We start from the raw sequence: 27,990 nt of genomic DNA on the forward strand, positions 1-27,990 counted from the left end.
AGTCCAGAGAGAGTTCGAGGTAAAAATACAAACCGTAGCATGTTTAATCCATACTTCATCAAATAACAAACGTGTTTAGCGCGGGAAAATAACCCGAAAACACAATAAAAAGACTTGTATAAACAGACTTGTGGAGACTGACTTTGGAGGGCGTTTAAAGGTTGAAACTCCAGCCATAGCATCAGCCGGCGGGGTACCTCGGTGTAACAAAACAAACACCCACTTCAACCCGGTTTCAGGAAGTCAGTCGGGGTTGTTGTATTGTTGCCACGGAACTTGTGAAGTGGGCTTTAAATTTTTACGCATATCTTGTTGCATTGAAAACATTTATATATTTACGTGTTAAATTTGCCTGTTAGGTAACCGGACATCGAGATGCCACCTAAAAAACGGAGCTCTGGAACGACACAAAACAAGGAGATGAAGTCTGGAACTGAAATTGCTTCACCGGACAAGAAGGAGAGTCCAGAGTTATCCGTTAAAAAGTAAGAAAACTTGTGTTTTTACATTCAGACTTCAGGAGCATACCAACAGTGATACTAGCGGCAGGTTACGATGATCTTTAAGTCAAAACAACCCTATTTTGCTTAGCTTGTGTGCTAATGTTGGACTGTTGCTAGCTAGCAAAGAATGTTATAAACCGTTAGGTCGGCTAGCTAGCTTTTTAAAATGAAGCCAGGTTTTTTGCTGCTAATACCCAAAAAAGGGCAAGCACCGAGAAAGTAATGAACCGTAAGGTGTTACATACGAATTAATGCTGTTATTACTTATAAATAGACCAAATGTCGGGCACAAACTTTAGCTGACAGTCGGAGGAGTCCTGTCCTGAAAGTCTGTTGTCATCTGTAAAGCATGTTTGCATTTACAGTTCTGTGTGCTGCATTATTTCTGTTTTCTAGACACAGAGACAAGGATACAGAGTTTTTAACCCTGTGTAAAGGTCTTCATGTGACAGACATGGTATGTGACCAGGCTTGGAAGCTATGGAAAACAGTTCAAGACTCCATGGATCAAGCTACCGTATGTATATAAAGTATATATGAAATTCTGAATGTGTTTCTGTAGCATGTCCAGTTACAGTGCTCCCTTCATGACTTTAGTAATCCACCATTTATAGTAAATAATATCAAAAGATTCTGAGCATCTGGAGAAATCTCTGTGAAAGAGACAAGGCTAAGGGCCAGTATTAGATGATCATTTTCTGTTAAAGAAAGTTCATCAAGCATTCACAGCTTGGTTCTTACAGATTTAATTTATTATTGTTGAAACTAAAGATGTTACTGGTAATATTACAGATTTGTATGTATTGTGTAAAAGTTTAAAATTTGTTTTTGCTCTCATTACTTCTCAGGGTGATCAGAAAAGGCTGTGGGGGGCTTGTCTGTTTGTGTCAGCGACAGACATGGATGTCCCCTGTTTTACTGTAACCCAGGTCCTGAAAGCTGTCAGTATGAAGTATGTATACACTTTGTACCATGAATTATGTACTTTGTTTGCAAATATGCCTGTTTACTGAGTAATGTATATTCTTTCACTATCTTTGTGCATACCGAATATAATAAAGACAGAAAATTATGTGTGAAAGGATACAGTTAATTTTCACTTTTCATATATTTTTATACACATTTATCCATTTTTTTAAGTTTAAAACAGTTTGTGGCTCTTGTGAGGAAGTTGGATGTCAACTTGGACACCATTAGCACCAAGGTGAATTCAGTTCTGACACGACTGGAGAATAAATATGATGTGACATTGGCTCTCTACCAGAGGTTTGAGAAGTAAGTGAACAAAGGAGTACAGAAACAGTGCTTGGTTTATGTGGATATATTTTGGGAAATAGCAAGCCTTAATAATATTTCTTTTGTCTCAGAACATGCAAGAAAATCTTTGCTTTGGTTTCGGATGAAAAGTAAGTCCCAGATTTATCTACCAAATTATTAATGTGTTGAAGGAGAATGTTTAATGGTTGGTTTTCTCTTTTACCAAGGGAGAGGGAGACCATGCGGAGCTGCTGGACGATGTTTCTTCTGGCCAAAGGTAGATGAATTCTTATGAAACAACCAAAAATAAGTTGTGTAGAACGTATCATCGTTAAGGTTCTGTTGTTGACAGTCTGCAGCAGCAGTCTGTCTTGTTATGATGATGCTTAACATATTCTGAATTTCTTCTGTCTGCAGGAAGGGCCTTACAGATGGAAGATGACTTGGTCATATCATTCCAGCTGTTACTTTGTTCTCTGGAGCTGTTTATCAAACGCTGTCCTCCTGACCTCCTGCAGCCTCTTTACAGTAAGCTTCAGTGAATTAACTCATTGTAACACTATTGTTAAAGAATTCTTTATTACTGTTAAGTAAACACCAAGAAAAAAGGTGCAAAGTTTGAAGAATGAAAAACTTAGTCAGGCTATGACATGACTGTACAGTTTTGTTGTCGTTGTTGATGGAGTTCGTTGTTTGCTGAAATGTAAATTTATAGTGTTGTGGAAAAATAACTGTCAGTTATGTTCTTAGCCATGGTAAAGCAGCTTTTCTCAAAATATCATTTTTGTTAACCGTAGCACTGTAGCTATAGGACTTTTAAAAGTCTTTAAAAGTGCTTTAACAGACATAACAAAGGCATGAAATCAGACAATGGTAAAATAAATATCGACACTTGGACCACGCAGAGATGGTCTTGAAAGTCACACATAAAGCCAGAATAAACTGTAGCACAAAAGTGGCATGATTGAAAGGAATATGATTGGTACAGAATATATTTAAAGGCAGTTAAATCAGTAAATGATAAAAATATATAGAATAAAAGAAAAAGCTCTGTATGAAAGAATGCATCGTGGACTTAATGAATAATTTAAATTCTTCAAATGTATTTCCACCAGAATCAGCTATCAGCAAAGTTCAGAGCCCCCCGACACGCACGTCACGTCGCAACCAGAGCAAAGCCAGATCCAGACCTGCAGAACCAGAGATGGATCTGCAGCTTCTCAAAACCTTGTGTGATGAAAATGAATGCAACACAGAGGAGGTCTGAGCCATCTCTCTTGATATACCTCTCACAGTCATGTTACTGTTATCTCTCTGCCCTTTATCTTACAGGTTTTCTCATTTTCTATTAAATTGTATATGCAGGTGAAGAATGTATACCAGACCAGTTTCTCAGCCTTCCTGGACTCACTAGATCAATCAAAATCTCCAGATTTTCCTCAGGTAGGATTGTGTTTTTTTAAATACACCAGCTCTTTGTCTGCTGTTTCCATCAGTTATCTCTTTCCTCTTGCAGTTGCCTTTGTTGAATGTTTGAATGTGTAACAGCTGGTGGATGTCCTCTTTGCTGCTCATACATGTTTGTTTTCACATACATGGTGTTAGGGAAATGTGTACTCAAGCAGGGGAACCATTTTTAGTGTTTCAGGGCAATATATTGCAGAACCAGGATGCTACTGTTTACTGACAGTGTTGCACTTAAGCTGAAGAAGGACACACAGGACAGTTTATTTTACTGTTTAATTTCCCCTCTGTAACGGTCAAGTGTCTCATGTAACATTTGTGCATGTCTCACTTTAACAATCTAAGCTATAAAAGGCACTGGTACACTGAAAACAAACACTAAACTTGATGGAAAGGATATTTTATAGCACAAAAGGTTTAAGGCTTAGTATCTGATACTAATCCAGTTGTAATTAGTCAAGATTTGACAATTTTTTATGAATGTTTTAGATAAAGATCTGATCAAACATGAAAAGACTTAAATGTAGCATAAAAACATACAGCATAAAACTAGTTCATAGGGGAGCAGGTGGCCTAGTGGTTGAAGGCGCTCCCCGTGTACGTGGGCGGCCCTGGTTCGAGTCCGGCCTGGGGCCCTTTGCCACATGTCTCTCCCCCACTCTTGGCCTTGTTTCCGGCTCTGTCCACTGTCCTCCTCTATCCAACAAAGGCCCAAAAATTCCTTTTTGGAGCTACTCTATGGCACTCATACAGAGTTTGTTTTGCCAAGTTTACTGCTGCAGTATGCAGACCAGTTGCGCTACTCATGTTAAGCTTCTGATTGATGATACGTACAGCCCACAGCTGATGGATGACATGACAAAGCAGTCAAAGTTACAAAGTCAGAAACAGCGGCACTACGAGCGTGTCTGCGCGCATACATGAACTAAATACACGCTGTATTCTCCTCATGGAGAATGCACAGGCTTTCACCTGCAGCATTTTATTAATTCACACAGTTATGATGATTTATAGGCGGATCATATGCGGCTCAAGTAGCTCACGCGAGGGTTGTGGGAGGTTGGATACCAGATCAGCTCCGTTTCTTCATTAGCTCTCTCATCAACAGTTTAAAGTGTCCAGGGCATCTTTGTTATCTTTTACAACTTCCAGTTTGGTATTGTCTTCTGTAAGGAGAGCTGCTGCTCCAAGTGTCTGCACAACATTGGTCTTGCAAGATTGATTCTTCCACGACAAGAAATCTCGTGGCGTTTTGATCTCGTCACACCCCTATGTATGATACTTAAATGTTTTAATATAAGGGAACCGTTAAGGGCTTTTTATCCTTGTTTATATTTTTCCATCTTGGACTGTGGGTAGTTTAATGCTAAACTGGTAATGTTTTTTTTTTTTTTAAATCAACAACATGTGCAGTAGTAAGTTCAATCTCTGAAAGTGCTAACTTCTACTTTTGTATTCATAAGGCATGTACTGTAATAACTCAAACCTTGAGTTTTCCCCACAGGTTTCTGACCTAAACCAACAATATGAAGAGCACTACCTCAAGAGCAGAGACATCGATGGGCGGCTGTTCTTCGACAGGGACGAGACTGTTCTCATGCCTAAAGTCGAAATGTAATTACTTCACCTCGACACTTGTACACTTATTTTAATGTTGGATTTGTTTTAGAGAGAAGTATTTGATAATCTCCTCCTGCATTTAGATCACAGGTGGAGAGAACACCAAAGAAGAACCTTCCTGATGAAGAGGCTGTAATGATCCCTCCCCAGACTCCAATCAGGTGAGCAGCTCACAGTCACTATCTGATGTTGCATTGTTAATCTCAATGTGAAGAACATGAGCACTGTTTTTAAAGGTATGTGTAGATTCAGACCTATCTACAAACAATGTTAGGGTTAGGGCGCTAGATATCAGTGTGTGCAGTGCCCAATTTTTCAGTGCTACAGTTTCATGAATAAGGGTGACACAAGCTAGAAGAAATACACAGGGTGCAAAGAAGCTTCTTTGTTATTGATTTATCATCATCACCAAACTAACAAAACTACTGATCACCATCATGAGACCCCAGCATCATCATCATCAATGACATTGTCATGTGAATAAAGTTCGAGGCTGTAAAAACAAAACAAAAAACTAAATTGGGAGTACATTGTAAATAATGTGAAGAACAGGGTTAAATAAAAAACAACTTCATGCAGTTATTCTACCCTAAATGCAGTCATTCTTATATTATTGATATGTATGGTTAATCTTGATTAATTGATTACAAAGCCTGTAATTAATTAAGACTTTTTCCTTAAATTAATTGACAGCAGTGATATATACCTGTTCACACAAACAGAAAATCAAATATTACAGAGTAGTCTGTTTTTTGAGCTGTATATCTTTTACATCTTTCTAAATTTGTTTCATCTCCTCAGAGCTGCCATGACTTCCATTCAGCAGCTGAGAGGGGACCTCACCTCTAGTGGAGACCAACCGTCCACTAACCTGGCTACATACTTTAAAGTGGGTTAAGTCAACTTTTGGCATAAATTAAGACTCTCCATCTGAGTGTTGTTTTACAAATTTTATGTCATTTCTTTCCTTTATGACCAGAATTGCACTGTGGACCCGACCCAAGATGTGTTGAAGCGTTTGGAGACACTCGGTCTGGCATTCAGCCAGAGGTTCGGTCAGGCAGTCGGCCCGCGCTGTGTCCTACTCGGCAGACAGGTTTGAAATACCCCACAAGGACACAGTAAGTTACAATGATAATGCTTGATATGATGAAATTGTTCAATTACTGTCTTTTTTTGTCTTTCAGAGATTTACCCTGGGTGTCAGGCTGTATTACAAAATCATGGAAGCAATGTTAAAATCGGTATTTGATTTGACTTTTTTTATGCAAAAAATTAATGTTAGTAGTGTTTCTACTCTTAGAGGATCAAGTTAGTATGATGACTGCGAAGATGTGTAAGAAAGCCCCAATGGATTACTTTGATGCATGTTATATTTTGTCAAAAAGATTTCGGGGACTCTTACCTCATTTTTACATAACCACAGACCAAAAGAAATATCAGACAGGAAGCAAGTTAAGCGATCTGAATCACTCATATTCACGGGCTTTTATGCCTTTAACCGATGGCTTATTTTCTATTTTGCAGGAGGAGAAAAGACTGTCAGTGCAAAATTTTAGGTATGTGCATCTTTGTTTTGATTACTTGATGAAAAATAGGGAAAAAATGTGTGAAGCTTTTTGTATTGACTCTAGTGCATTTTTGCGAGGTGTTGATTTATAGTTGTTCCCTTTTGCTGATTCATGTGATTTCTGTTTCAGTAATCTCCTCAATGACTCCACATTTCATACCTCACTTCTTGCCTGTGCTTTGGAGGTTGTAATGGCAACATATGGAGGTGTGTCCTGCAAATGAAATCAGAGGCAGCTTTCACTCATCAATACTAGTAAATGTGTCTACACACTATAGATCTAACAAAGTTTTTTTTTTTTAATTTATTTTTCCTCGTTTAATCAGAGAGCAGTTTTAGGACAGGAGGCTACAACCATGGTGGTGGTGACGTGGCCGAAACAGACGTGTGTTTCCCCTGGATACTGGATGTGGTCAACCTCTCTGCCTTTGACTTTTACAAAGTTATCGAGAGCTTCATCAAAGCTGACCCCACACTGAGCAAAGATATCGTCAAGCATCTGGAGACCTGCGAGAACCTAATCATGGAGAGGATTGCATGGAGGACGGTCAGTTTGGTCTCCTGTTACTCCTATAGTATGCTGTCAATAATGATGACACAGCATTTTAATAAACATAGGTACACTAGGAGAAGATATTTCCTGCAGATTGATTTTTAGTTTATAGACTATTACTACAGTTCAGGAATAAAATAAATAAGAAAAGCCCACACATTAACTTATCCATAATCTTCAGTTTGGTTGTAAAATGGGCCTAGATCAGTTTGGAGTTAGCTACATATGAAAATCAGTGCATATCAGCATTTAACAGACCCATATAATTAATTTGAAACATGCAGGGGACTTAAAAAATTACCAGCACAGCCCTGAACCGCAAACTATTAGAATTTATACTCTTTATGCTTAAGCAAACACATAAAACCTGTATAACCTACTCAATGAGAGGACATATTAAACACAGACCATTACATAACTTCCAAAAAACCTACACATTATGATGAACTGTACGGGCAGATCTTTTGAGTCTTAGTTCTTGTGTAATTTCTATAAGGTGAGGATCTTTTTCTCTTGTCAGTTGTGATGTAAGATGACTTGTCAGTAGCTGCTGCTGCCTCCCCCACCATGTGCCTCCCTGTGCACCAAACTGCTGGAAAAGTAGTAGATGAATGGGTTGAGGCAGCAGTTTGAGCTCGCCAGTGATAGCACCACTGGGTGCATAGCCCTGGTCACCTTGGCCAGGCCACAATGTGGCAGCACCCCCACGTGTGTGAGTGTGTATCCAAGGAGGTTGATGTGATAGGGCGCAAAGCAGAGCAGGAAGACGCCCAGCACACAGTAAATAACCCTGAGCGTATGTTTGCGGCTGTGGCGCTTGCTGCGGGAGCGGTGTCTCGGCTGCCTGAGCACACTCAGCACTCTGCAGTAGCTGTAGAGAAGAACCAAAGTGGGCAGAAGAAATGACCCACACACTAAACCCAGAGCCACCAGGATGATGGTGCGGTGGCGGCGTGAGGATGGGTCTAGCAGGCAGGGCTGATGTTGGTGAGCAGCTGCTGAGCGCAGCAAAGGTAGACCCACGCTGAGCCCCAGCACCAAGCACCAGATCCCCCCACTCAGCAGCTGTGCAACACGCAGCCTGCTGTTCATAGACACCACTGGGTGCACTACAGCTAAATAACGGTCCACAGCAATGCACACCAGGAAGAAGATGCCTCCATACAGGCTGATGTATTTGAGGATGAAGGTGAGGTGGCAGTAAGCCAACCCAGGGGTCCAGCCGAGGGGGGCCGTGGCCTTTTGGTTGTAGTAGTAGATTCTCAGAGGCAGAGAGATTACAAAAAACATGTCAGCAGCTGACAGGCTGACCATGTAAATGACGGTGCTGTTCATGGTGCAGGGAGACTGACACAGTCTGTGCAGAGCAAGGCTGTTTGTGACTAATCCCAGCAGGAAGATGACGCTGTAGGAAACCTGATAGAAGGTAAAGCGGTAGCTGGTGTCCACTGTGCAGTTAGACAGAGGTGAGAACGGCTTCTCTAGCTCATGTGTCATATTCAACACTTCCATGTTCAAAGAAATTTTCAGCGCCAACACTTGAATCTTTGTGTTTCTCTCATGTCCAGAGGATGGTAGGTTTAAGTCAACTCCAGATGCAATAAAGTTTCAAGTTTAGAGGCTTTTTTCTGGAATACTTGAACCTGTGGAAAGTAGAAATGGAATCAAACTGAAATGTCTGCTGTTTTATAGAATCTAAATATGCTGAGGTGACATGAAAACACTACATGAGCTAACAGCTAAATTAATATTCGACATGCAAGACAACAGTCGGCGCTATCTGACAATAAAGTTTAACTGCTAGTTCCTGCTCCCATAAAACAAGCAAACATTTGGCTTCATTACAGTCAGAGTGGGGAAAAATAAAGATACTATCAATCTGCTTTTAATACATAGCAAAGCCCATTATCTCTGATTCACATGGCAGGAAATGTTGATTTGAATTCTTTAAAGCTGCAGTTTGTAGAAAAAAATCGACTGTCTGCTCATACATTTAAATCAGAATTAGGGAGGTCTGATAAAGGGCATTATTTCCTTCTGTATTTCTTCACAGATCATGACTGTGTATGCCATAAAGATTTTAAAGACTTTAATGGTGTTTTTTGTATGATTTATTAGAAATTTAGGCTGCTGAAAAACTCATAACTATTAAGAAACAAATCAGTTGAAAAAAATACCAAAACATGAATCACCATCTGATCAACTCTGCAACACTGAGGTAGTTTTTCAACATTTTTACAAAGAACAGATTTGATTACTTTATGTATCTATAGCAGTTTTCTAATGCATACATTTCATACATTTCCTATACCATAGTTCAGATATCTACATCTGTAACTTTGGCATTGATCTAAATGCAGTCTTGAAGAATTTAGAACTGTATTAGTTTGTCTTTCTGATCTCACTATTTTCAACTGTGCCTTCTCAACAGTAAAGGTCAAATAAAATGAATATCACAATCATAAATATTTTAACTGTTTTCAGAGAATCTTTTTGGACTCCCATCTAAAGTCAAAGTTTAACAAACTCTTCAAAAAAGTTGTTGAGCTCCTTCCATATTTCCATATCGTACTCAATGACAAAAGCAGTTATTAAATGCAGAATTTAAAGTGAATATACAATTACAATAATTAAAACAGAGGAAAATATTAAACAGAAACACTCACCAGTATCAGGATGTCTTTGATGCAGTTACCATTTGATGATGATATTTATCCAGTCAGCTGGCGTTCGGCAGCAGGATCAGTGTTAGGATGCTCTAACAGCACACCCCTACACTTGCACACAGGTCAACATTTCTCTCTCTCTCTCTCTCTCTTTCTCTTTCACTACATCTCTTTGTTTCTCTTTCCCGCCTCGTCCAGACAGACTTTTTTCCAACCCTCATTCATACTTAATTTAGTCATTAGATTATCAAATACTAATTTTTAAAACATTTCATTGAATTGAATTGTGTCATCTGCTAAGAGATGAAGTCACAGATTGTTTCATTACCTTCTGGGAGGGAGTCGTATTTATGGTGTTCTGTCATAAACCTACAAGAGACTGTAGTTAATAGTTAACTCTATTTGTAAGCCAGCTCATAAAGGAATACCAACAATGCATCAAAACAGGGTGTTATAATTAGATGTCTGTGTGTATCTGGTGTATCTTTGTATGAAGCTATTGTACTGCTCTCAAGGCCAGAACTGGAAAGTATCTAATAGCATTTAGTTAAACAACTGTAATTAAGTATCTTTCTTGTGTACTTGTATCTTTTGATACTTTCTATGATCACTACTTTTACTTTTAAATAAGTATATTTTGGAGGAAGTATGTCACTTCATTACATTTTAAAAAGCATCAAGTAATGAGAAAAAAGATCAACACTGTAAGTCAAAACAAGGAAGTCCGAGCTTTCTGCCAACAGCAACAAAAAGGCTAGTAGTTTGGCTTTGACAACAAATTATAGTCAGTAGCATCAGTCCCACATTTAATCCAAAAACAGCCATTGCATTTGCTTTAGATTAAGTCACACCTTAGAATAAACAACTTGGAGATCCATATTCTCTTGATATTTTTGCACATTAAAGAAAGATCATATTTCACTGTCAAAACCTCTTCAGTCTCAATAGTAGCTACTTAGTACTCTGAGTCAACTTTGAATGACTAACTTTTTACTTTCACTGGAGAAGATTTAGAGCTCATTTCTTGCACTTCTAATTGAGTAAATTTTGACCAACATAACTTTACTTTGACTTGCATACAATAGTCTGGTTCTTTTTCAACCACTGCTCAATGCAGAACAGCCTGGTGTACTTTTAAAGTTCAATAGAGACCATATTAAATTAAATCTTTAAAGTTATTATTCTGGTGTGAAGTTAAAACCTCCGGGACAAAGTGTGCAACTCTGAGACTATCAGGGTTTTTGGGGTTTTTTTGTTTTGTTTTTTTTTTGCGCCTGAAAAATCAGTATTTTTTTCATGAATACACATCAGCCTATTGTCCTGTACACCACAATTAGAAAGCTGATCTGAAACGGTATAAAATGAAATCAGTCTTTGGATTTTATTAATTTAGTGAGATTAAGCAAGGTGCCACTTATCACCAAGAGACAAATTAAAGAACATATAATGAAAGAACCATATCAACAATTATTTGTTTAAACGCAAAATCAAATAAAGACATACCATTATGTTATTTCTAACATGATACCTAAAAAGAGTTGAGGGTGAGGGTTTGGATTTACCTTCATAAAACATCTTGCACAAACAGTTTTAATATGCTTTAGTTGTAAAAAAGTATCAAAAGGCTCAGTATTTTTAACATCACTTTAACCACCTGAAACCTGAGCTGTTGTTTGGAACTCATTTTTAGTTTCTCACACTTATCTGAGATATGTTAATAAGTGTAAAACCCAAGCCTGGTCTTTAAACATGAAGTAGTTTTCACAAAAATGATGTATGCATATTAGGATAATAGGCTTATCTTACTGTACAACATATAAAAATAATATCCCTTTATTTGTAGGAAGTATTCTTTTTTTCTGATAATGGACCACAAGAACATGACCAAATAAGAAAGAAATTTCCACTAAGATCTGGAGGTCTTGGAAAAATGTCCTTTAAATTGTCAGATCTCCAAAAATAAAAAAATTCCCAGTGCATTAACAAATATACAGTGCTTAACAAATTTAGTAGACCACCTGTCATATTTGTCTCAAAGACCATCCAGCATCATGAAGCGCTTTAATGCAGACTCTTTCATTTTCAATGAGCTCTCCACGTTTTACCATTTTGACATAACATGAAACATGAAATAACAATATTTCATGTACATATTCTATAAAAGAGAACCCAAGCATCGGAAAATTTGACTGAAACTTTCAGTTGTCTCCACTAACAGTTGAAGTCTCTGTTTCTGGATTATTCTTTTTTATTCTTTTATTAGTCTTTTCATTTTCTCTTTTCTTTTTTTATGTATTCTTTAGGCTTTTTGTGCCTTTTATGTCATAGGTTGGATTCATGAGTGGATAGAATCTGAAACCGGGATGAGAGAGTGGGAAAGAGGCATGCAGGAAAGGGCCACAGGCCAGATTTGAACCGGGGCCGCCTGCATATATGAGGTGCACCTTAAACCATTAGGCCATCTGCACCCCGTCTTTTGGCAGTATTGCTTTAACCAGCACTGTGCTCTATTTTGTAAGCGTACTTTTCTGTTAGGAGGCATGTTGTCGCTCGCCTGCTTTGGTTTCACAATCTTTCCCATCAGTGCAATGGTGGTGATGAGTGTGCCCATGTCAGTGCAGACCCCGAGGCTAAGCCTCTTAACAGGAATGCAGTAGCGCTCTGTCTTGCAGCACACTGCTTTACAAGACAGAGCAAATATTTTTCGTGCATTCCATCTGCACCATATTACATTTTCACTGTGAGCTGTGTTTTACTTTTAGACCATGTTAAACAGACAAAAAGTTAGCTAGATTTTCTCATTAAACTTTAACGTCTGGCTGTAAGAAGAAGTGTAACACATGTAGAAGCTTACTATTACTCTTAATTTATGCATGAAGTAAAAAAGAACATTTTAATGGTACATCTTCATATTTTGAGTCCAAAAATGTTGTATTTACTCTGCAAAAGCAGATTTTGTTTGTGATTGGGCCCTGCTTCAAAGCTCATACCCACATATATACCACACCTGGAGCCTGCTCTTTTTTGCTCACTCAACATTTGTGACATTTTCCAACCACAGAAGCCATGACATTTTTACCTGTGTGACTAATGGGTCTTAATAAATCTTGATAACACTCATAGACAGGAAATTGTATTCAACTGACATGCTGCTTATGTCACATACTTCATTGCACATCACTGCATTAAAGAAGAAGAGAATAACTTTATTAGCTTTCAGTAAAAGATAAAAAAATCTCTTATAGAGCATGTTGCTCTACAAAGTGCTTAAAACCTTAGTGAGGCCTTAGTTATTTACAAACTAAAAAACACAAAAGGAGTTTAATACTGCAATAGGGTTGTCTTGACAGGATTTTTCCTAAAGGAGAATTGGCTCTGAGGAACAAACAGCACCAGCTCAGTCTTCTCTGCAGCACCATTTTCTTGACTAAGGCTCATTTTTACTTTTACACATTATAAACTTGCCTCCTTTAAGAGTTCTCTAACATCTAAGATATTGTCTCCCTAATAAAGGGTATTTATTCACACTGTTTTATACAAATGTCTCGTCTGCAGCTTGTTTCACTCTTTATTGACTGAAGGGATCAGCGTCTGAAGTCAATATAGTGTCCAGTAGACGAGAGTGCGACTCCTTAGTAACCAGTCTGTTTGTGTGTTGTTGGGATCCTAAAAGCCACTCTGCTGCCACCTTCATCCTCTCATACAAATCGAGTTTTACCTGCAATACTCACTCAATTATTAATCACATGACATAACACAGTTGTCGTCAGACAGTCGACTCATTGTCAAACATTTTTGTTCTAAGAGACCTCAGTGTCAGGCTTTTGGGTGTTGTGTTTGGACTGCTTTGCGAGCTGTCCATCTGCAGCCGGTCGAACAGCCTGGCGCCGTTGTACCACACTGTGGACTTGCGTTTGATGGAGCTCTGAATGGCCTCTGAGGTGAAGTAGTAAATAACTGGATCAAAACAGCAGTTGGTCACTGCTATGCACAAGGCAATGGGGTAGATCGTTCTGACCACATACTCGGCATCACATCCCTTCAGTATGTTGGAGCGGACCAGGGTGTAGAACATAAGGTTTACGTTGTAGGGGATGAAACAGAAGCAGAAGATAAGCAGATGGACAACAATCATCCTTAAGATTTTTGCCTTGTTGAGGCTTCCCCCCCGGGTGATGGTTTGGGGTTTCTTCAGAGTCCGCAGCACCATGATGGAGCAGAAGATGTTGAGCATCAGAGGGATGATGAAGCCAACAGTCTCAATAAACACCACCACCTTGGACAGCTCAGCCTTCCACTGCTTTCTGGAGTAGTTTTCAAAGCAGAAGTGTGTGGAGGCGTTGACATTTTTAGGTGAAGTGGTATCCAGTAAGAACCCAGTGGGTATACTTCCAGAAAGAACCAGCACCCATACCGTGAGGCAGGCCAGTTTGGCGTTCCTCTTTGTGCGAATAGTCTGGGACCTGAACGGGTGCACGATGGCCAGGAAACGGTCAACGCTGATGCACGTAAGGAAGAGGATGCTGCCGTACATGTTGGTGTAGAAGAGGGCAACAGAGATTTTGCAGAGCACACTTCCAAACATCCACTCACGCTTGATGAAATATACAATCCGAAAAGGCAGGCTGAGGACAAAAAGAGAGTCTGAAACAACAAGGTTCATCATGTACGTGGTGGTCTCATTCCGCAGCTTCAGGGTACAGCCAAAGATGTACACAGCCACCATGTTGAAGAGAAGTCCAACCACAAACACCATGCTGAAAACAGTGCTGTACAGAGGGTACTTGAAGTCATCACTCTTGTTGCAGTGTATGTGATTCTGATTGGCACCCACAACACTCATTTGTTGAGTGCTATTATACATGTTTGGATCCAGCTGAAAAGTTTGAAACATTTAAAGAGTCAAAAGGTTCTCTGTTGTACGTTTGTGTTTGTTATAAAATCCAAGTTCAGTTTGTTGAACCAACCCTGAGCTACGGACCATTTACATTTTATGTGGAGTTAAAAACAATCCTGAAATTGTGGCAGAGGCTCATTGTGTTGAAAAGCTGAGCAGAGAAAGTGTACAGCAACTCCACAAATACCTGTAGTGGTTTACACGCTCCTCAACACCACTGTCTCTGTGTAAAGCTGTCCTGTATGCTCAGTAGTCCACAGTAAAGGGAACTTTAAGTCACTTCCCTTTGTCGTTCACAGATGTTGAAATGTTAATCCTTTTAAAAGAAAAATCATGTCTTCCTTCACTCTGTGGTTCAGAGTGGCTCTTCCCTCTCTTGTTCTCCTGTCTGTTGGTGCAGCAGCCCTGAGGTGAGCACAGCTATGCTTACTCTTAACATCAGAGCAGGTTTGAAGTCAGAGTCTCCTCCACAGAGAGCTCTGAGGACTGTTGAAACAAAAAGGGAGGAGCCTCAATCTGGGACAAAGTCCTCCATTGCTGCTTTGTTTTTTCCCCTTACGTTAAATTTGAATAATAGGAATTTGTGGTTGGAAATTTTTTACAGGCTTTCATTGTTAAATCTTATTTTAATCAACAAACTTGAATAAAGGGGTTCCTTCCAAGGGGACCTCCACAAACAAAAGTTATTAGTGTATTCATTAGAAGATTAAATGGCCTGCATAGTACAGAATACAGCTCTAAAGCTGCTGAATGATCAGCTTTCAATAAACTATTTTTCATAGCAGTGTTTGTATAGATAATATGTCAACAAAGGCTGTTTAAGCATTAAATATCAAGTGTGCTTTTGTAATGTGTGTAGCGACAGCCGGGTGTGGCATGCATGTCATGAAGAATGCTTTCACAGCAAGTCTGTACCTGAGTAAATCACTGGGTAGTAAACCACACCCTCCCAGTATGATCTCATGCCTTTTTTGTCTTGGTCTTTGCATGTTGTTAATCACGTGCACCACACGCCTGAGTGTCTTTGACAGAACTCAAAAGTCGTTTGACAAGAGTGGAGGAGGAATATGTGCACAGCTGTAGTATTGTTGTGTTGGTGTCCAGATTCTGTATCTTTAACCCTGTGATGTTTTAGTCTTTGTTGAGGATACTTCTTTCATTTCTGTCTTTTGAGTCAGTTAGGATATTCCAGGGTGTGGCCTTGGGTCAACATGAAACTGACAACAGATGTCTTATCAGTAGTTACATATTAACTAATTGTAAATTTTTTCCCGACCATATTGATTTTTATAACCTGCTTAATTGGTAATATGTTTACAAGATTTGGTACAACATTTATTTATATCATCCCTGGTGCTACATAGGGTTTTTATGTATTTATTTATTTATAACCAGTCATTAGTAAAATGACTGGTAATGGAAAAAAACCCTGAAAATTGCATACAAAGAGGAAAAAAAGTTAAATTCCATAAATTTAAAACATACATTTGAAAAATTACAACCTAGGGTTACTTTCTGATTGTGTAATACATATACATCTTTTAAAACAAGTGTCCAAAAAAATAAATATCTGCTTAAACAAAAAATGGACGTTATGGGAGAATAGAAATTTTCAATTTTTCCCATAGTTCTTGAAATTTTTTCTTCTTAAGCCGGAATGAGAAGGTGTTTTTTTTCATAATAAATTTTGAATAAATAATATTATAGCAGTCCACGGCAGTTGGAGCTACTGGCTTTAAGCCACTTTTTGTTATTGCCTTTCTGGCAGCAATACCCAATATGTCAAAAAAGTGTTTAGTTTTCTTTTCATAGGCCTGCTCACAGAATTGACCCTGAAAATCTGAGACAATGGGCCCTCTCCATTTATGATTTATTGAAGATGTCAGTGCATGTGTGTGTCCTGGCTAACAGTTTGCTCATTTTGGAGCTTGGAAGCATGCTACGGTATTACTGGGTTCTGATGTTGGAATAATGTATTCATGCTATTTTTTAACCTGTTTTGCTGCTTATTTTTGCACCTTTTAACCCCATTCTGCTGCATTTTGCCCATTTTGTCGCCTCTTTGCCTCTTTACATTTAATTTTTTTTACTTGTTTTCCTTCTCACCCATTTTTGCCACTTTTTTGTTGTATTTTGCCCTTTTGCCACTGTTGGCCCATTTTGCCTATTTCTGACACTTTCTTGTCCATTTTTGTAATTTTTGCCATTTTAATCACTTTTTGCCTGTTTCAGCCATTTTTGCTGATTTTTACTCCTTTTTCCACTTTTATGACCATTTTTGCAACTTCTTTTTGCCACTTTGTCCTCAGTTTTGCCAATTTTTACCCATTCATCCAACTTCTTTTGCCCATAGTTGGTGCTTTTTTAACTTTTTTCCAATTTCAATCCATTTTTGCCACTTTTCTCCCATTTTTTGTCCCGTTCCACTATTATTCTATTCCAAAACAGTGATTTCAGCTTCTTCTACATTATTTTCTGGCATCACAGGTTAGTTTTACAGTGGACAATGATTAAAGTGCAACAAGTGACTAAAGGCTGCTTAAACTTTGAGATTAATTGACAGCAGCTACTCTGGTTGAAGTTTTTGAATTGAAAGGTTTGAACTTTTGTGTCAAAAATTTGATAAAAATGCTTTTCAAAGCTTTTAAAGTCAAAAGCTAGCTTTATTATCTTTGCAAAACTGTGAGGTGTAGACTGTCCGTTTACGTCTCAGGTTGATTCAGGTTGATTGGTTTCTATTTGCATCATGAAGAGTGAATCAGCCACACTTACATCAGCTGTGTGGGGGTTTATCACTAATGATCAAATTCCTAGTAAATAGTGGGTTGTGTTGTAAATAGTATGGAGTGTTTTATTAAATTTAAAAAGAGTTTTTGTTCTCCACAGGGCTCCCCACTTTTTGAGTTACTGAAACAGGAGCATGAGGGCGGAGCAGCAGAGCAGGTAGAAACCCCTGCAAGCTTTAGCCAACCTCTGCAGCACAACCACACTGCAGCTGACCTGTGAGTCCTCCTTCACACTGTCTATTTATCCCTCTCTCAGTTATTGCTGTAATGTAAAACCGTTTGAGCTGTTGTGCAAAACCTCCAATGAGTCATAAGTATAGAGGTTGCATCATGGTATATGAAAAATACATCTGTTAAATTCCATGACTCATATTTTCCACCAGGCTTTAGTCAGTAGGTCAAACCTCTTTTCTCCATAATTTGAAACTATTTAGTCACTGTGTGAAGGATTTCCTCATTTTCTCTGCAGATATCTGTCCCCCATGCGCCCAGGCCTTCGAGTTCTGCCTCCTGAGTCTCCGGCCACACCCAGCTCTCAGGCATCCTCTCAGCCTCCAACGCAGTCTGGAGGCCAGGTTCCAAGACTCCCAAAGTCTAACTCACTCAGCCTCTTTTATAAAAAATGTAAGAAGTCCTGTAAGCTCTCACACATTGTTGGTTTGAGTAGATTTTACATTAGATTATTGTGGTTAACATCTGTAAAATAAAGGTGACACTGGTGAACTTCAGTTTTGGCATCATGTAAACTGGAAATTACTAAAATGATCACATATGTAATTACAGTGCAGAAGTTTGAAGTTGGTTTTAAAATTTGCTGCTAAAATAGTCTTTCTTTGCTTTACTTCACCCATCTCTGTGGTGTCTCCCTCCGCAGTGTATCGTCTGGCCTACTTAAGGCTGAAGATGCTTTGTTCCTACCTGCTGTCCTCCCACCCTGAACTGGAGCCCATCATATGGACCCTGTTTCAGCACACACTGCAGCACGAGCACGAGCTGATGAGAGACCGTCACCTTGACCAGGTTACAAAAACAAGACTGTTTGACTTTATCTCTTAAAGAGAAACTAAACTCTAAGCTTGAGTTTCAGCTGTGGTGCATTTACAGATCATCATGGAAAAGACTTTGATAGAGGGGGTATTAAACAAGCCCATTCTCTTCTTCCTGCTGTCCCTTATCTGCCAAAACATTATGTAGTCTATGACACATCTTAGTCATGAAGTCATAACAGACTTACCACAGGATACTTAAGTGTGAAATGATGATGCATGGTAATTCAGAGAACACAATTTTGTACAGATGAGGACGGCATTATAAACGGAGCAAGGGATTTTTGTCACAGCTTTTCTAAACATCCTAGTTTTATTTTGGATGCTCACATTACTGACTGAAAAAGCCCTGTCCCCTTTAGATTTCACCCGGGCCCCAGGGACAACTAGAAACCGCTGCCCGAGGTTCTCAGGGTAATAAGGGTTAAAAGATCTAAAATGTAGGTAGGAGCCAGGCGATTAAGAGCCTTTAAAGTTATCAGTAAAATCTTAAAATCAATTATTAAACATACTGGGAGCCAGAGTAGAGAAAATAAAATTGGAGTGATGTGCTCGGATCGTTCTGGGTTCTTTTGTGACCTTCTGGATGAGTCACCGTTGCACTCTTGGAGTCATTTTGGTTGGCCGACCACTCCTGGGAAGATTCACTACTGTTCTCAGTTTTCTCGGTTTGTGGATAATGGCTCTGAACTTGGTTTGCTGGAGTCCCAAAGCCTTTGAAATGGCTTTGTAACCTTTTCCAGACTGATGGGTTCAATCACTTTGTTTCTCATTTGTTTTTGAATTTCTTCTGATCGTGGCATGATGCGTTTCTTTTTGAGATCTTGTAGCCTACTTCACTTTGTCTGACAGCTTCTATTTAAGTGATTTATTGATTCAACAAATCTGGCGGTAATCAGGCCAGTGAAATTAAACTCAGTGTTTCAAGAACTGTGGTTAATCACAGTTAACTCATGATTTAACAAGGGGGGCAATTACTTTTTCACACAGGACCAGATAGGTTTGGATTAGATAATCATTCAGACACTGCATTTTTTATTTACTAGGGTTGTCTTTGTGAGATATTAAAATTGGTTTGATGATCTGAAACATTTAAGTGAGATAAATATGCAAACACATCAGGGATCATAAAGGGGTCAAATACTTTTTCATGGCACTGTATCCTTCTTTCTTCATGGTTCCTTCCACCTTTTTAAGATTAACAGTTCCAGACACACCAAAAAATCCCCACAGCATTATACTCCCACTACCATGTTTCACTTTGGGGACGGCGTTCTTTCGGTGATACACTCTCCCTTCCTTCTCCAAACATATACGTCTCTATGGCTTAAGAGCTCTAGTTTGGTCTCATCTGGCCAAAGGACATGCTTCCAGCATGCATAATCTTTCTCCAGGTTGTCCTTAACAGACTTCAGTCTGGCTTGAAGGTGTCTCTTCAGGAGTGGAGTTTTTCTTGTTCTGCAACCTCTCAGTACATTCCTGTGCTGGGCTCTAGTTATGGTCTTCTTTGAGACTACAATTCCTGATTTGGCAGTTGTTCTGGGGTCTTTAGACACATCTCTCACTAGTTTTCTTTCCAGAGTCTTTGAAATCTTTCTCTTCCTACTTCTGCAAGCTTTGGTCTGTACTGTGTGGCTTTTTTGAACTTCTTGATTACACTTCTCACTCCAGTTCTCAGCGCTTGGAAAAGCTGTAATAACACTGTATCTCCTTCTCCTGCTTTGTTAGCATTAACAGATCTTTTTGTCTAAGTCTAAAGTGATTTATTTTGTTTTTCCCATGATGCTTTTACAAGTGACAGCTCAAACCCTAATTGAATTTTCTGTACTGTGTGTAAATAAGAAGATAACCCTCAGTTTTAACTTGATTTTATAACCTTTGAGCATTAAAAGGCTAAGCACATCATTGCACCCTGGTGGTTTGTGCTTTGGCTCAACAAAAAGGTAATTTCTAAAGAGGGCTATAGTTTAGACTCTGGGAGTTTTTGGTTATTGTGCAAATTTTATTTCTGTGTGCAAAGTAAAATAATTCAAGCATTCAAAATAAAACTAGGATGTTTGGAAAAATTGTGTTGAAAATTCTTTGTTGTTTAACAGTACTTGCAAAATAGTTTAAGAAAGGACATTTTCATAGGGGGGCTGATAATTGTCCTCATCTCCATGTTATCCCCCTTCTTTAAAGGAAAATGTGGTTCTTTTTTATGCGCTTTAAATAGTGAAATGAAGATATATGGCCATGTAGAAGACAAGTGAGTACATTACTGACCTTGTTTTAAGATAGACATGGTTTATTTATGATATCAGGCAGTACCCACTGTCTAATGTCAATTCACAAATTTAGGCTGTCGGCTGCTACCAGCGTAGTGAACAGTTGTGGGAAGAGCGAGCGGTAACTCCTGAGCTCTGTGGTGATGGCAGATGTTTGTGGCAACACCACAAACATCACTGTGGACCAGATCAGCCAGTAGAAATGTTTTTAAAACTCAGTTCTAGTGGACAGTTTCAACCTGTAGAGGGCAGTCACTCTGCAGACTTTTAACACAGAATATAGAATTGAAATATATTTTGTGCTGAAATGTCTAGATTTGGACCCTGACTGGTCATCAGTGGCTCTAAATCCCCATATACATCCGAAAAAGTGTTCTGAGGGTTTAATTGCTCTTTAAGTGTCCTCATTTGTTCTTTTTTTTCTCTTTCTAACTACATCTTACTGTTCTTCCAGCTGATGATGTCCGCCATGTACGCCATATGTAAAGTGAAGAGTGTTGATCTTCGCTTCAAAACCATTGTCACAGCGTATAAGAACATGCCCAACACCAGCCAGGAGGTGAAGCTTTAATTTAAATTCTGTCTTTTCATCCTAATTCAGCACTTTTGCTTTTTTCACTTTAATTTTCAATTATGACTCAAAGTAACTGTTTGTATCATGCTGTCTATTGTAGACCTTTAAGCATGTGTTGATCTCTGAGGGCCACTATGACTCCATCATCGTCTTCTACAACCAAGTGTTTATGCAGAAGCTGAAAACCAACATCCTGCAGTATGCATCTACCAGGGTGAGACTCGTGTCAACATACAGTTTTATTTTTAACAGTTTCGCATATGAGATGAAAAGTGTTTCTTCTCTTTGGTCTTATTTCTGGTGTTTTGTTTCTACAGCCGCCCACTCTATCCCCAATCCCACAAATACCTCGCAGCCCCTACAAGTTCCCAAACTCTCCTCTGCGTGTGCCTGGAAGCAATAACGTGTACATCTCTCCTTTGAAGAGCTCCCGCATGTCTCCTGGTATCATGACTCCTCGCTCCAGGTATTGTCATGGAAAATATTCTTTCTTTATTGCTGTGACAAATAAAAAAGAGTCGAAGTGTTGAAACTTTTTGTACATGATTTTTCTCATCTGGTTTGTCTTCACAGAATGCTGGTATCAATCGGTGAATCTTTTGGGGTATGCACTCAGATGTTTTTTTTAGCACATTTTCAGTACATTCTAGCAGAGGATGATAATCTAAATTCAGTAATGACAATGTTGCTTTTTTTTCTCTTTTGCAGCTGTCCAATCGTTTCCAGAAGATCAACCAGATGGTAAACAGCAGTGATCGCTCCTTCAAGAGGACCCTGGACCTCGGCTCCACTCCTAAACCACTGAAGAGGTTACGCTTTGACGTGGATGGACAAGATGAAGCTGACGGCAGGTCGGTACAGATGGTGTTATGTTATAAACTGTACTTTAAATGACTTCATTAGACAAATGTGCATGTAATACAGTGGGGCCATCTCATATTTTTTCATCAACAGTAAATCTGGAGGAGATTCTACTCTGATCCAGAAGCTTGCAGAAATGAGTAAGTAAAGCATTCATATTTAGGTGTCCTTTTGCTTTTTAAGCTTTCAGTCAGTCTCCTTCTGTTACAGTTTTTCTGCAACTGCTAAGAAACATTTCTCAAACTCCCTTTCCCTTCCTTTCCTCTAAACATTGAGCACAAATCCCAGTTTTCTAGCTATTTTCACCAAACTTCTAAATCTATGGTCACAATCAAACAATCACCTCAAAACAGTCTCAACTGTGCTCAGAATCAAACTTTGATCTCTGTTGCAAACTAAGCCCAGATTAATAAACAAAGATACAATCTAAAGCCCTACCATTCAGCGTATGAAAGGAAAGAGACAGTAAAAAGAAATACTGGACTGGTATTCATGACAGGAAACAGAAGCTGGGTAAGCTCACCTGCAATCTGGTTTGCTGGGCCTCCCGCCCTGTTTGCTCTTGAAAGCGTTACAGTGATTGGCGAGCCCAAGATTCCTTTAAGTTCAGGCTTTTGTTTGTTTGGGTTTTAACTCAAAAACAATGTCTAGTTTCATTCACGTCTGTGGGATTGGGTTTGCTGTAAAGTCTGATAACAACCCTCTACCTGAGTCATACAAAGGTGACTCAGCAACAGCTTCATTCACTGCTGACATGGTGCATTCAAGACTGCCAGACAATCCCGTGACGGTTCAACACAGCTTAACCCTTTGTTCATTTCCCACATGAAGACCAGTCCAATACAATTTACAAAAAAAGAAGAGGAGAAAAAGAAGAGGAACTCTATTATCCTTATCACTCCTTGCATCGTAAGCACAGCAGTCCAGAGCCAAACACTAAGAGCAAAATAGAAAACACTGTGGTCAATAATCACTCCAGGAAAAAAACAATTTTGAGATTGTAGTAGACAGCAAATAAGTAAAGTTCATTTTACAGATGATACAACTGCAACAAAACTGTTAAATCATTAAAAAATTTATATTTAAAGGACAAAATCTTGCGCACCTGGAGAGGTAAATACAAGAAAAGCGAACAATTAAGACAAAAAACAACAAAGCACACAGATGGAGGCCTGTGTACCAAAATGTTGGGATACTGTTGGAATTGCAAGAGCAAACAACAACATGTCACAGTCTTGTTTTCTGTTTCTGTTTTTGTTTTTTTGTTTTTCCCAAAAGAAATATTTAAACTCAGCCATATTTTACATTTCTGATAATCCCTCATTTTCATTCTGTGAGAAAGATCTTTTTAATCACAGTTACTTGAACTTCATCTGAAATTTACAGACATACACAGTGTTGGATTTTTGCCAATATGCCTAAAATGCTGATATCTTACGACTATAATTGGTTGTGTCTTGCTGACTTTATTTAAATGCCACACTGTTGCTCCAGCTGCAATTGAAACTTCTCCTAAGACTTCTCGGATGTACTGGTTTGAAACTGGTGCCATGAAAAGAATCATAAATATGTAAAGATTTTCAATACAATCCTAAAATGACTTCCCCTGTATCAATTTTTCTCAAAAATCAGTCAATATCAATTCCCATTTGATTCCACAGGGAAATTAAATGAGCAAAATGTCAAATTTAGTTTCTGATGTCTTTCATCCAAAGTAGAAGTGTCACAAATACACATTAAAATTAGAGACACTGTCAATAGTAATAACAGTTCAAATTAAATAACTGAAAATATCTCTTTTAAACCAGCCACTCCACTGCATATTTTGTCCTTCTTGATCCTGTTTGTTCAGCATCCTTGCACGCCTTGCAACTGCACTATCAGTGCACTCAGACTTGTTTAAAAATATTTCTAGTTGATTCTGATTTCTAAATGTAGTTCAGACCTAAAACTTCAGACCTTAAGACACACAATTTTGAAGGATGAACAAATTCAAGTCCTTAAAACAGACTTTAAAGTGTAAAGAATGAGGATGAGTAACGAAAGGCTTCAGCTTACGTAGGTCTGTTAGTCCAGCCTAAAACTCCACTGACTTATTTGTGCATACAGTCAATATTTACAGCTGATACATGTTTAGGATACAGATTTAACTATCAGCAGAAGTTTTCATATCTGCAGATACTGATAATTAACTTTTTAAGCTAATATCAACAGACATCGATAGCATAACGATAATATATTGTTCATCCCTAAGAATTTCTGTTCTTGGTGTTGGTCTTCATCTTCCCTTAATTCCTCCCTCTCCTCCTCATAGTCTACCACCTCTCAGACACTCCTCCTCCTCAGACCCTCAGATCGTCTCCATCCATTTCTGATTTTAACTTTAACTCTCTTTTGCTCTCTGAACTGGTCTGAACTGGTTCCACATCATTTGAGAAGAGTGTTTTCAGTTTTGACTGGTTGTGTTGTGACAACAGAAATTATGTCTTACTTCTGCCATCAGTAGTCGCTACTATACATCACACATGCATGACAATGAAAAATGTGTTTTTGAGCGTGAGATTATGTTTAGAGTTTTGCACATTATATCTAACTGGTTCAGAGAATGGGAAATAATGTTTTAGCAGTGGTGAAAAACGAATCCCTTGCTGTGTTTCATTCAGGCTCCACTCGCAGCCGCATGCAGGAGCAGAAGATGAAGGAAGACGCAGAATCAAGGAAGGAATGACTCTAAAATCTACTGAGCTGACCTGCACTGTTTGTCACAACATGAAACTTGAGTTTCTCTGTACATTTAGAGTTGGAGTTTAGTTAGTATTTAACTTTGAGGAGTAATATGTGAATATAGAGGACTTTCTCCTCTTCTTTGTTCATGCTTTAACTATTTTAACTGAATAATGACTGTCAGTGAATTTCATTTAAATATCTACTTCTTTAAGGTTGAGTTTTGGTTTTAGGAGTGCTATTAACTTTGTGGGTGTTTTAAGTTTTTTTGTAATACTTCAGAGACATTTCTCGATAGGAACAAAAATCGGTTCAGTCTCTGTGCCATCAGGACCTTTTACATGTTTCTCATCATGAGGCAGCATTTCTAGTGTTAAATCATGATTGCTTCCCTCCGAGAGGATCAGCTGTCATTATCAGAGGGAAATTGTTCTGACTTTTGATGCAGTGATTGAACTTTACAGTGATAATCTGCTGGAGAATTTGCAATGCTTCCAAGGAGTGTGCCATGAGGTGTGAGCCATAACACGATCAAACGTTAGTAGAAAAAGAGACACTGCATGATTTACACCCAGCTTTAATTAGTGTTTTTCTGTTAGACTCCCTTTATAGGTAATGCATTTAGCCAGTGTATTATTTAACAGTAACTTTGGTTTGTTTTAAAGTTAAAAAAGTGTCCTATATAAATGTGAACACCACCTTATATATTTCAACCCTTGTTTTTAGATTTTCAGGCATGTCATTCTACAAAGTGTTAGTTAAGTGTTAAAGTTAATTTTTTAAAGCAATTTGGAAGACTTGGAGGAAAAAAAAAGAAAAATTACAGCAGCAAAAAGTATCATTTAAAGCAATTCATATGTGGACTTGACACAAGGTAATTTACAATGGGAAAAACATGCTAGAACTGTTAATTATCAGAGTTTTTAAATTAAAATGTGTTTATATTGTACTTTATTGACATAGTTCCTTTGAAATGAAGTAAATATTCCTGTTTTTTATTTAAAAATATTGTTTTGGTACTTCTTTGCATAGATTTGACTACATACAGCTCAATTCATTTTGCTTCTCAGTCATCATTCCTCAAAACATGTTTAGTGATTAACAAGCTAATAGACTGAAGATTAGAGTCTTAGTTATGGATTATACAGGTTTTTTATTTCAGAGGATTTTTTGCAGGTCTTTTTAGTTTGTTTTTTTGTGTGTTTTGTTTTTCCTTATGCAGGTTTTTGGGACAAGATGAATTTATAACATTGTTAAGCTTGGAGAAAAATAGATTTTTGTATTGGTTATGAAACTTAAACAAGACAAGAAATGGAGTTCCTCTTTCTCAGGAATTGCATGCCTCAAATGTTCCCTCTTGTAATAAACCTTTGGCCTGCAGCCCTGTTTCCGAGAAGCATCGCTCCTTAGATTATCATAACATCTATTTCTGGAATCTTCAGGCTATGTTTGATGGTCATAGACTTAAAGAATTTTTCACTGGGCCCAAATACATGGCAGAATATTTTAGTGATCAAAACAAACAAATAAAAATGAGATGTTGGAAAAAGATTATGGGGTTGTAATTTGTTTCAGTCAAGATTTGTACAATCTGTGTCCTTAGATGGAGCAACGCGAGGCTCTTTTCTTCCCTCTGCTGTGCAGAAATGTACACACAGGACTCAGTCAGGCTTCGCTTTCTCAAGGTTACCTGTAAGTAAAATAACTGCTGCCTGACACTGAGTTACCAAACTGTTAACTGGATCAATTACTGAAAATCACTGGGTTTTGAGATTTCTCACTGGAAATTGTGTTCTTTAGATTTTTAAAGTCATTTTTACCTTTTGTGTTATCTTGGATTGCTACCTGATAGATTTATAAAACTTCTTAAAGAATTGTTATTGCTACTTATGGCACAGATTTTGTGTATCCTCCTGAGACCCTCCTGAGCTTTTGATTTTAGTTTCTCCCACTTATTTGGGATAAGTGGGACCTGATACTTATCGACCGAAGCCTTGTCTTTGAACAGGAGATATTTTTCACCAAAAAATTATGTCTGCATTTGAGAACAATAGATCTATCTCACTGCACAAGGCTAAACAAAAATATTTCCCTACTTGTGAGAAATTATTTTAACAACAAACAATTTTTCCCACTATCATCAAAGTATTAGAGATTTCCAGAACACAAAAAATCCCCTTAAATTTCCAAGACATTACCAAAAATGTTGGTGAAAATTCTTAAACATCTTTGAATAAAAATCACATTAAAAAATCCTTAAACATTCTCTTAATGTTTGAGTGAATCTTTCTGAAAAAGCCTCAACATTACAATAAAAAAATCCATGAATATCCGAAACATTTTCTGAAAATGTTTCTAAGCAGTTCACCTCAGAAGTCTTCTGAGCGGTATCAAGGGCAATCAGAGCAACGGTGTGGCGTGCAAATATAGACACACATACCACCAATAATTGTAGTAAGATCTTAATACTTGTGTCAGTGTGATATTTCAGTTTTTGATTTTTCATAGATTTTCAAACAATTCTAAAATTCTGTTTTCACTTTGACATGATTGGTACTGAGTGTAGATTAATGGGAATAAAAGTGTTTTATTACGACTCCAGCATTAGGCTGCAATATAACAATTGAAAAAAGTGAAGGGGATCCGAACTCACAAAATCACAAAAACAACCAGGAGACGTTTTTTCGAATGAGAAAATTTAGTTTAAAAAAATAAATGCATATCCTGTTTGGGCTTTCATAGAAAGTATTGACAGAATAATTACCTATACCGAAGACTTAAGAGGACATATTGCCTTACATTTTATTTTACTATGTTTTTCTGTGATGTTATTTTTTGCTTTTTTCTGGAGATATTAAAAAATAATGTGCTACTGAGGGAAAAATAGTATTGAATCCCCAAGAAATAAAGAGCAATCATTACAAAACAATTAAAATAAGTCATTATTGTAGATAAATGGAGGTGGGAAAAGTTTCACAAAACGTAGTTTGAAAAATTGGTCGTACATCTCCAAATAACATTCAGATTTATTGCCTGGTTTAACAACTTCCTAAAAATTTGTTAGGGAGCAGCTCATTGACTTTGAGTTTCTTTTCTTTGAAGAAATGTAACATTTGAAAAAGGCCAAACTAGATAGGAATTCTGTCAACTGAGTAATTCTGTTGCAGGAGGTACAAAAATAGAGCCAGTAAAGTACAAGTAC

At 38.1% G+C, this 27,990-nt stretch overlaps 2 protein-coding genes across 4 annotated transcripts; one reads left to right on the forward strand and one right to left on the reverse strand.

Moving 5' to 3' along the window:
- Positions 1 to 26,339, forward strand: rb1 (retinoblastoma 1). 3 transcript variants are annotated; one of them, XM_041801548.1, is made up of 28 exons: positions 1 to 19; positions 360 to 485; positions 900 to 1,020; positions 1,352 to 1,455; positions 1,644 to 1,778; positions 1,871 to 1,909; positions 1,988 to 2,037; positions 2,178 to 2,288; positions 2,876 to 3,021; positions 3,126 to 3,203; positions 4,729 to 4,838; positions 4,928 to 5,005; positions 5,646 to 5,733; positions 5,824 to 5,940; positions 6,032 to 6,088; positions 6,372 to 6,403; positions 6,545 to 6,621; positions 6,741 to 6,961; positions 17,417 to 17,532; positions 17,786 to 17,940; positions 18,191 to 18,336; positions 21,084 to 21,188; positions 21,304 to 21,417; positions 21,521 to 21,669; positions 21,777 to 21,807; positions 21,912 to 22,054; positions 22,158 to 22,204; positions 24,728 to 26,339. In XM_041801548.1, exons 2-28 carry the CDS (start codon positions 376 to 378, stop codon positions 24,790 to 24,792), a joined length of 2,745 nt encoding a protein of 914 aa, XP_041657482.1. In that variant the 5' UTR covers positions 1 to 19; positions 360 to 375; the 3' UTR covers positions 24,793 to 26,339. The 3 variants fall into 3 exon arrangements, with proteins under 3 accessions (XP_041657482.1, XP_041657481.1, XP_041657480.1); XM_041801547.1 differs by lacking the exon at positions 1 to 19 and adding an exon at positions 239 to 283; XM_041801546.1 differs by lacking the exon at positions 1 to 19 and having other exon boundaries at positions 249 to 485.
- LOC121518873 (lysophosphatidic acid receptor 6-like) lies at positions 12,984 to 14,561 on the reverse strand. The gene has a single exon (XM_041801549.1). The coding sequence runs from the start codon at positions 14,525 to 14,527 to the stop codon at positions 13,400 to 13,402; it is 1,128 nt and encodes a 375-aa protein (XP_041657483.1). The 5' UTR covers positions 14,528 to 14,561; the 3' UTR covers positions 12,984 to 13,399.
- Positions 26,340 to 27,990: the final 1,651 nt, after the last annotated feature.

This window comes from Cheilinus undulatus, linkage group 12 (assembly GCF_018320785.1).
Source record: "Cheilinus undulatus linkage group 12, ASM1832078v1, whole genome shotgun sequence".
NCBI lineage: Eukaryota > Metazoa > Chordata > Actinopteri > Labriformes > Labridae > Cheilinus > Cheilinus undulatus.

Excerpts from the sequence above, each read along its gene's own strand:
- rb1 (XM_041801548.1), top strand. The coding sequence starts at position 376 with ATGCCACCTAAAAAACGGAGCTCTGGAACGACACAAAACAAGGAGATG. Across the intron at positions 1,779-1,870 it reads CTCTACCAGAGGTTTGAGAA|AACATGCAAGAAAATCTTTG; the intron begins GTAAGTGAACAA and ends CTTTTGTCTCAG. Across the intron at positions 21,670-21,776 it reads ATCATGACTCCTCGCTCCAG|AATGCTGGTATCAATCGGTG; the intron begins GTATTGTCATGG and ends TTGTCTTCACAG.
- LOC121518873 (XM_041801549.1), bottom strand. The coding sequence starts at position 14,527 with ATGTTTCAAACTTTTCAGCTGGATCCAAACATGTATAATAGCACTCAA.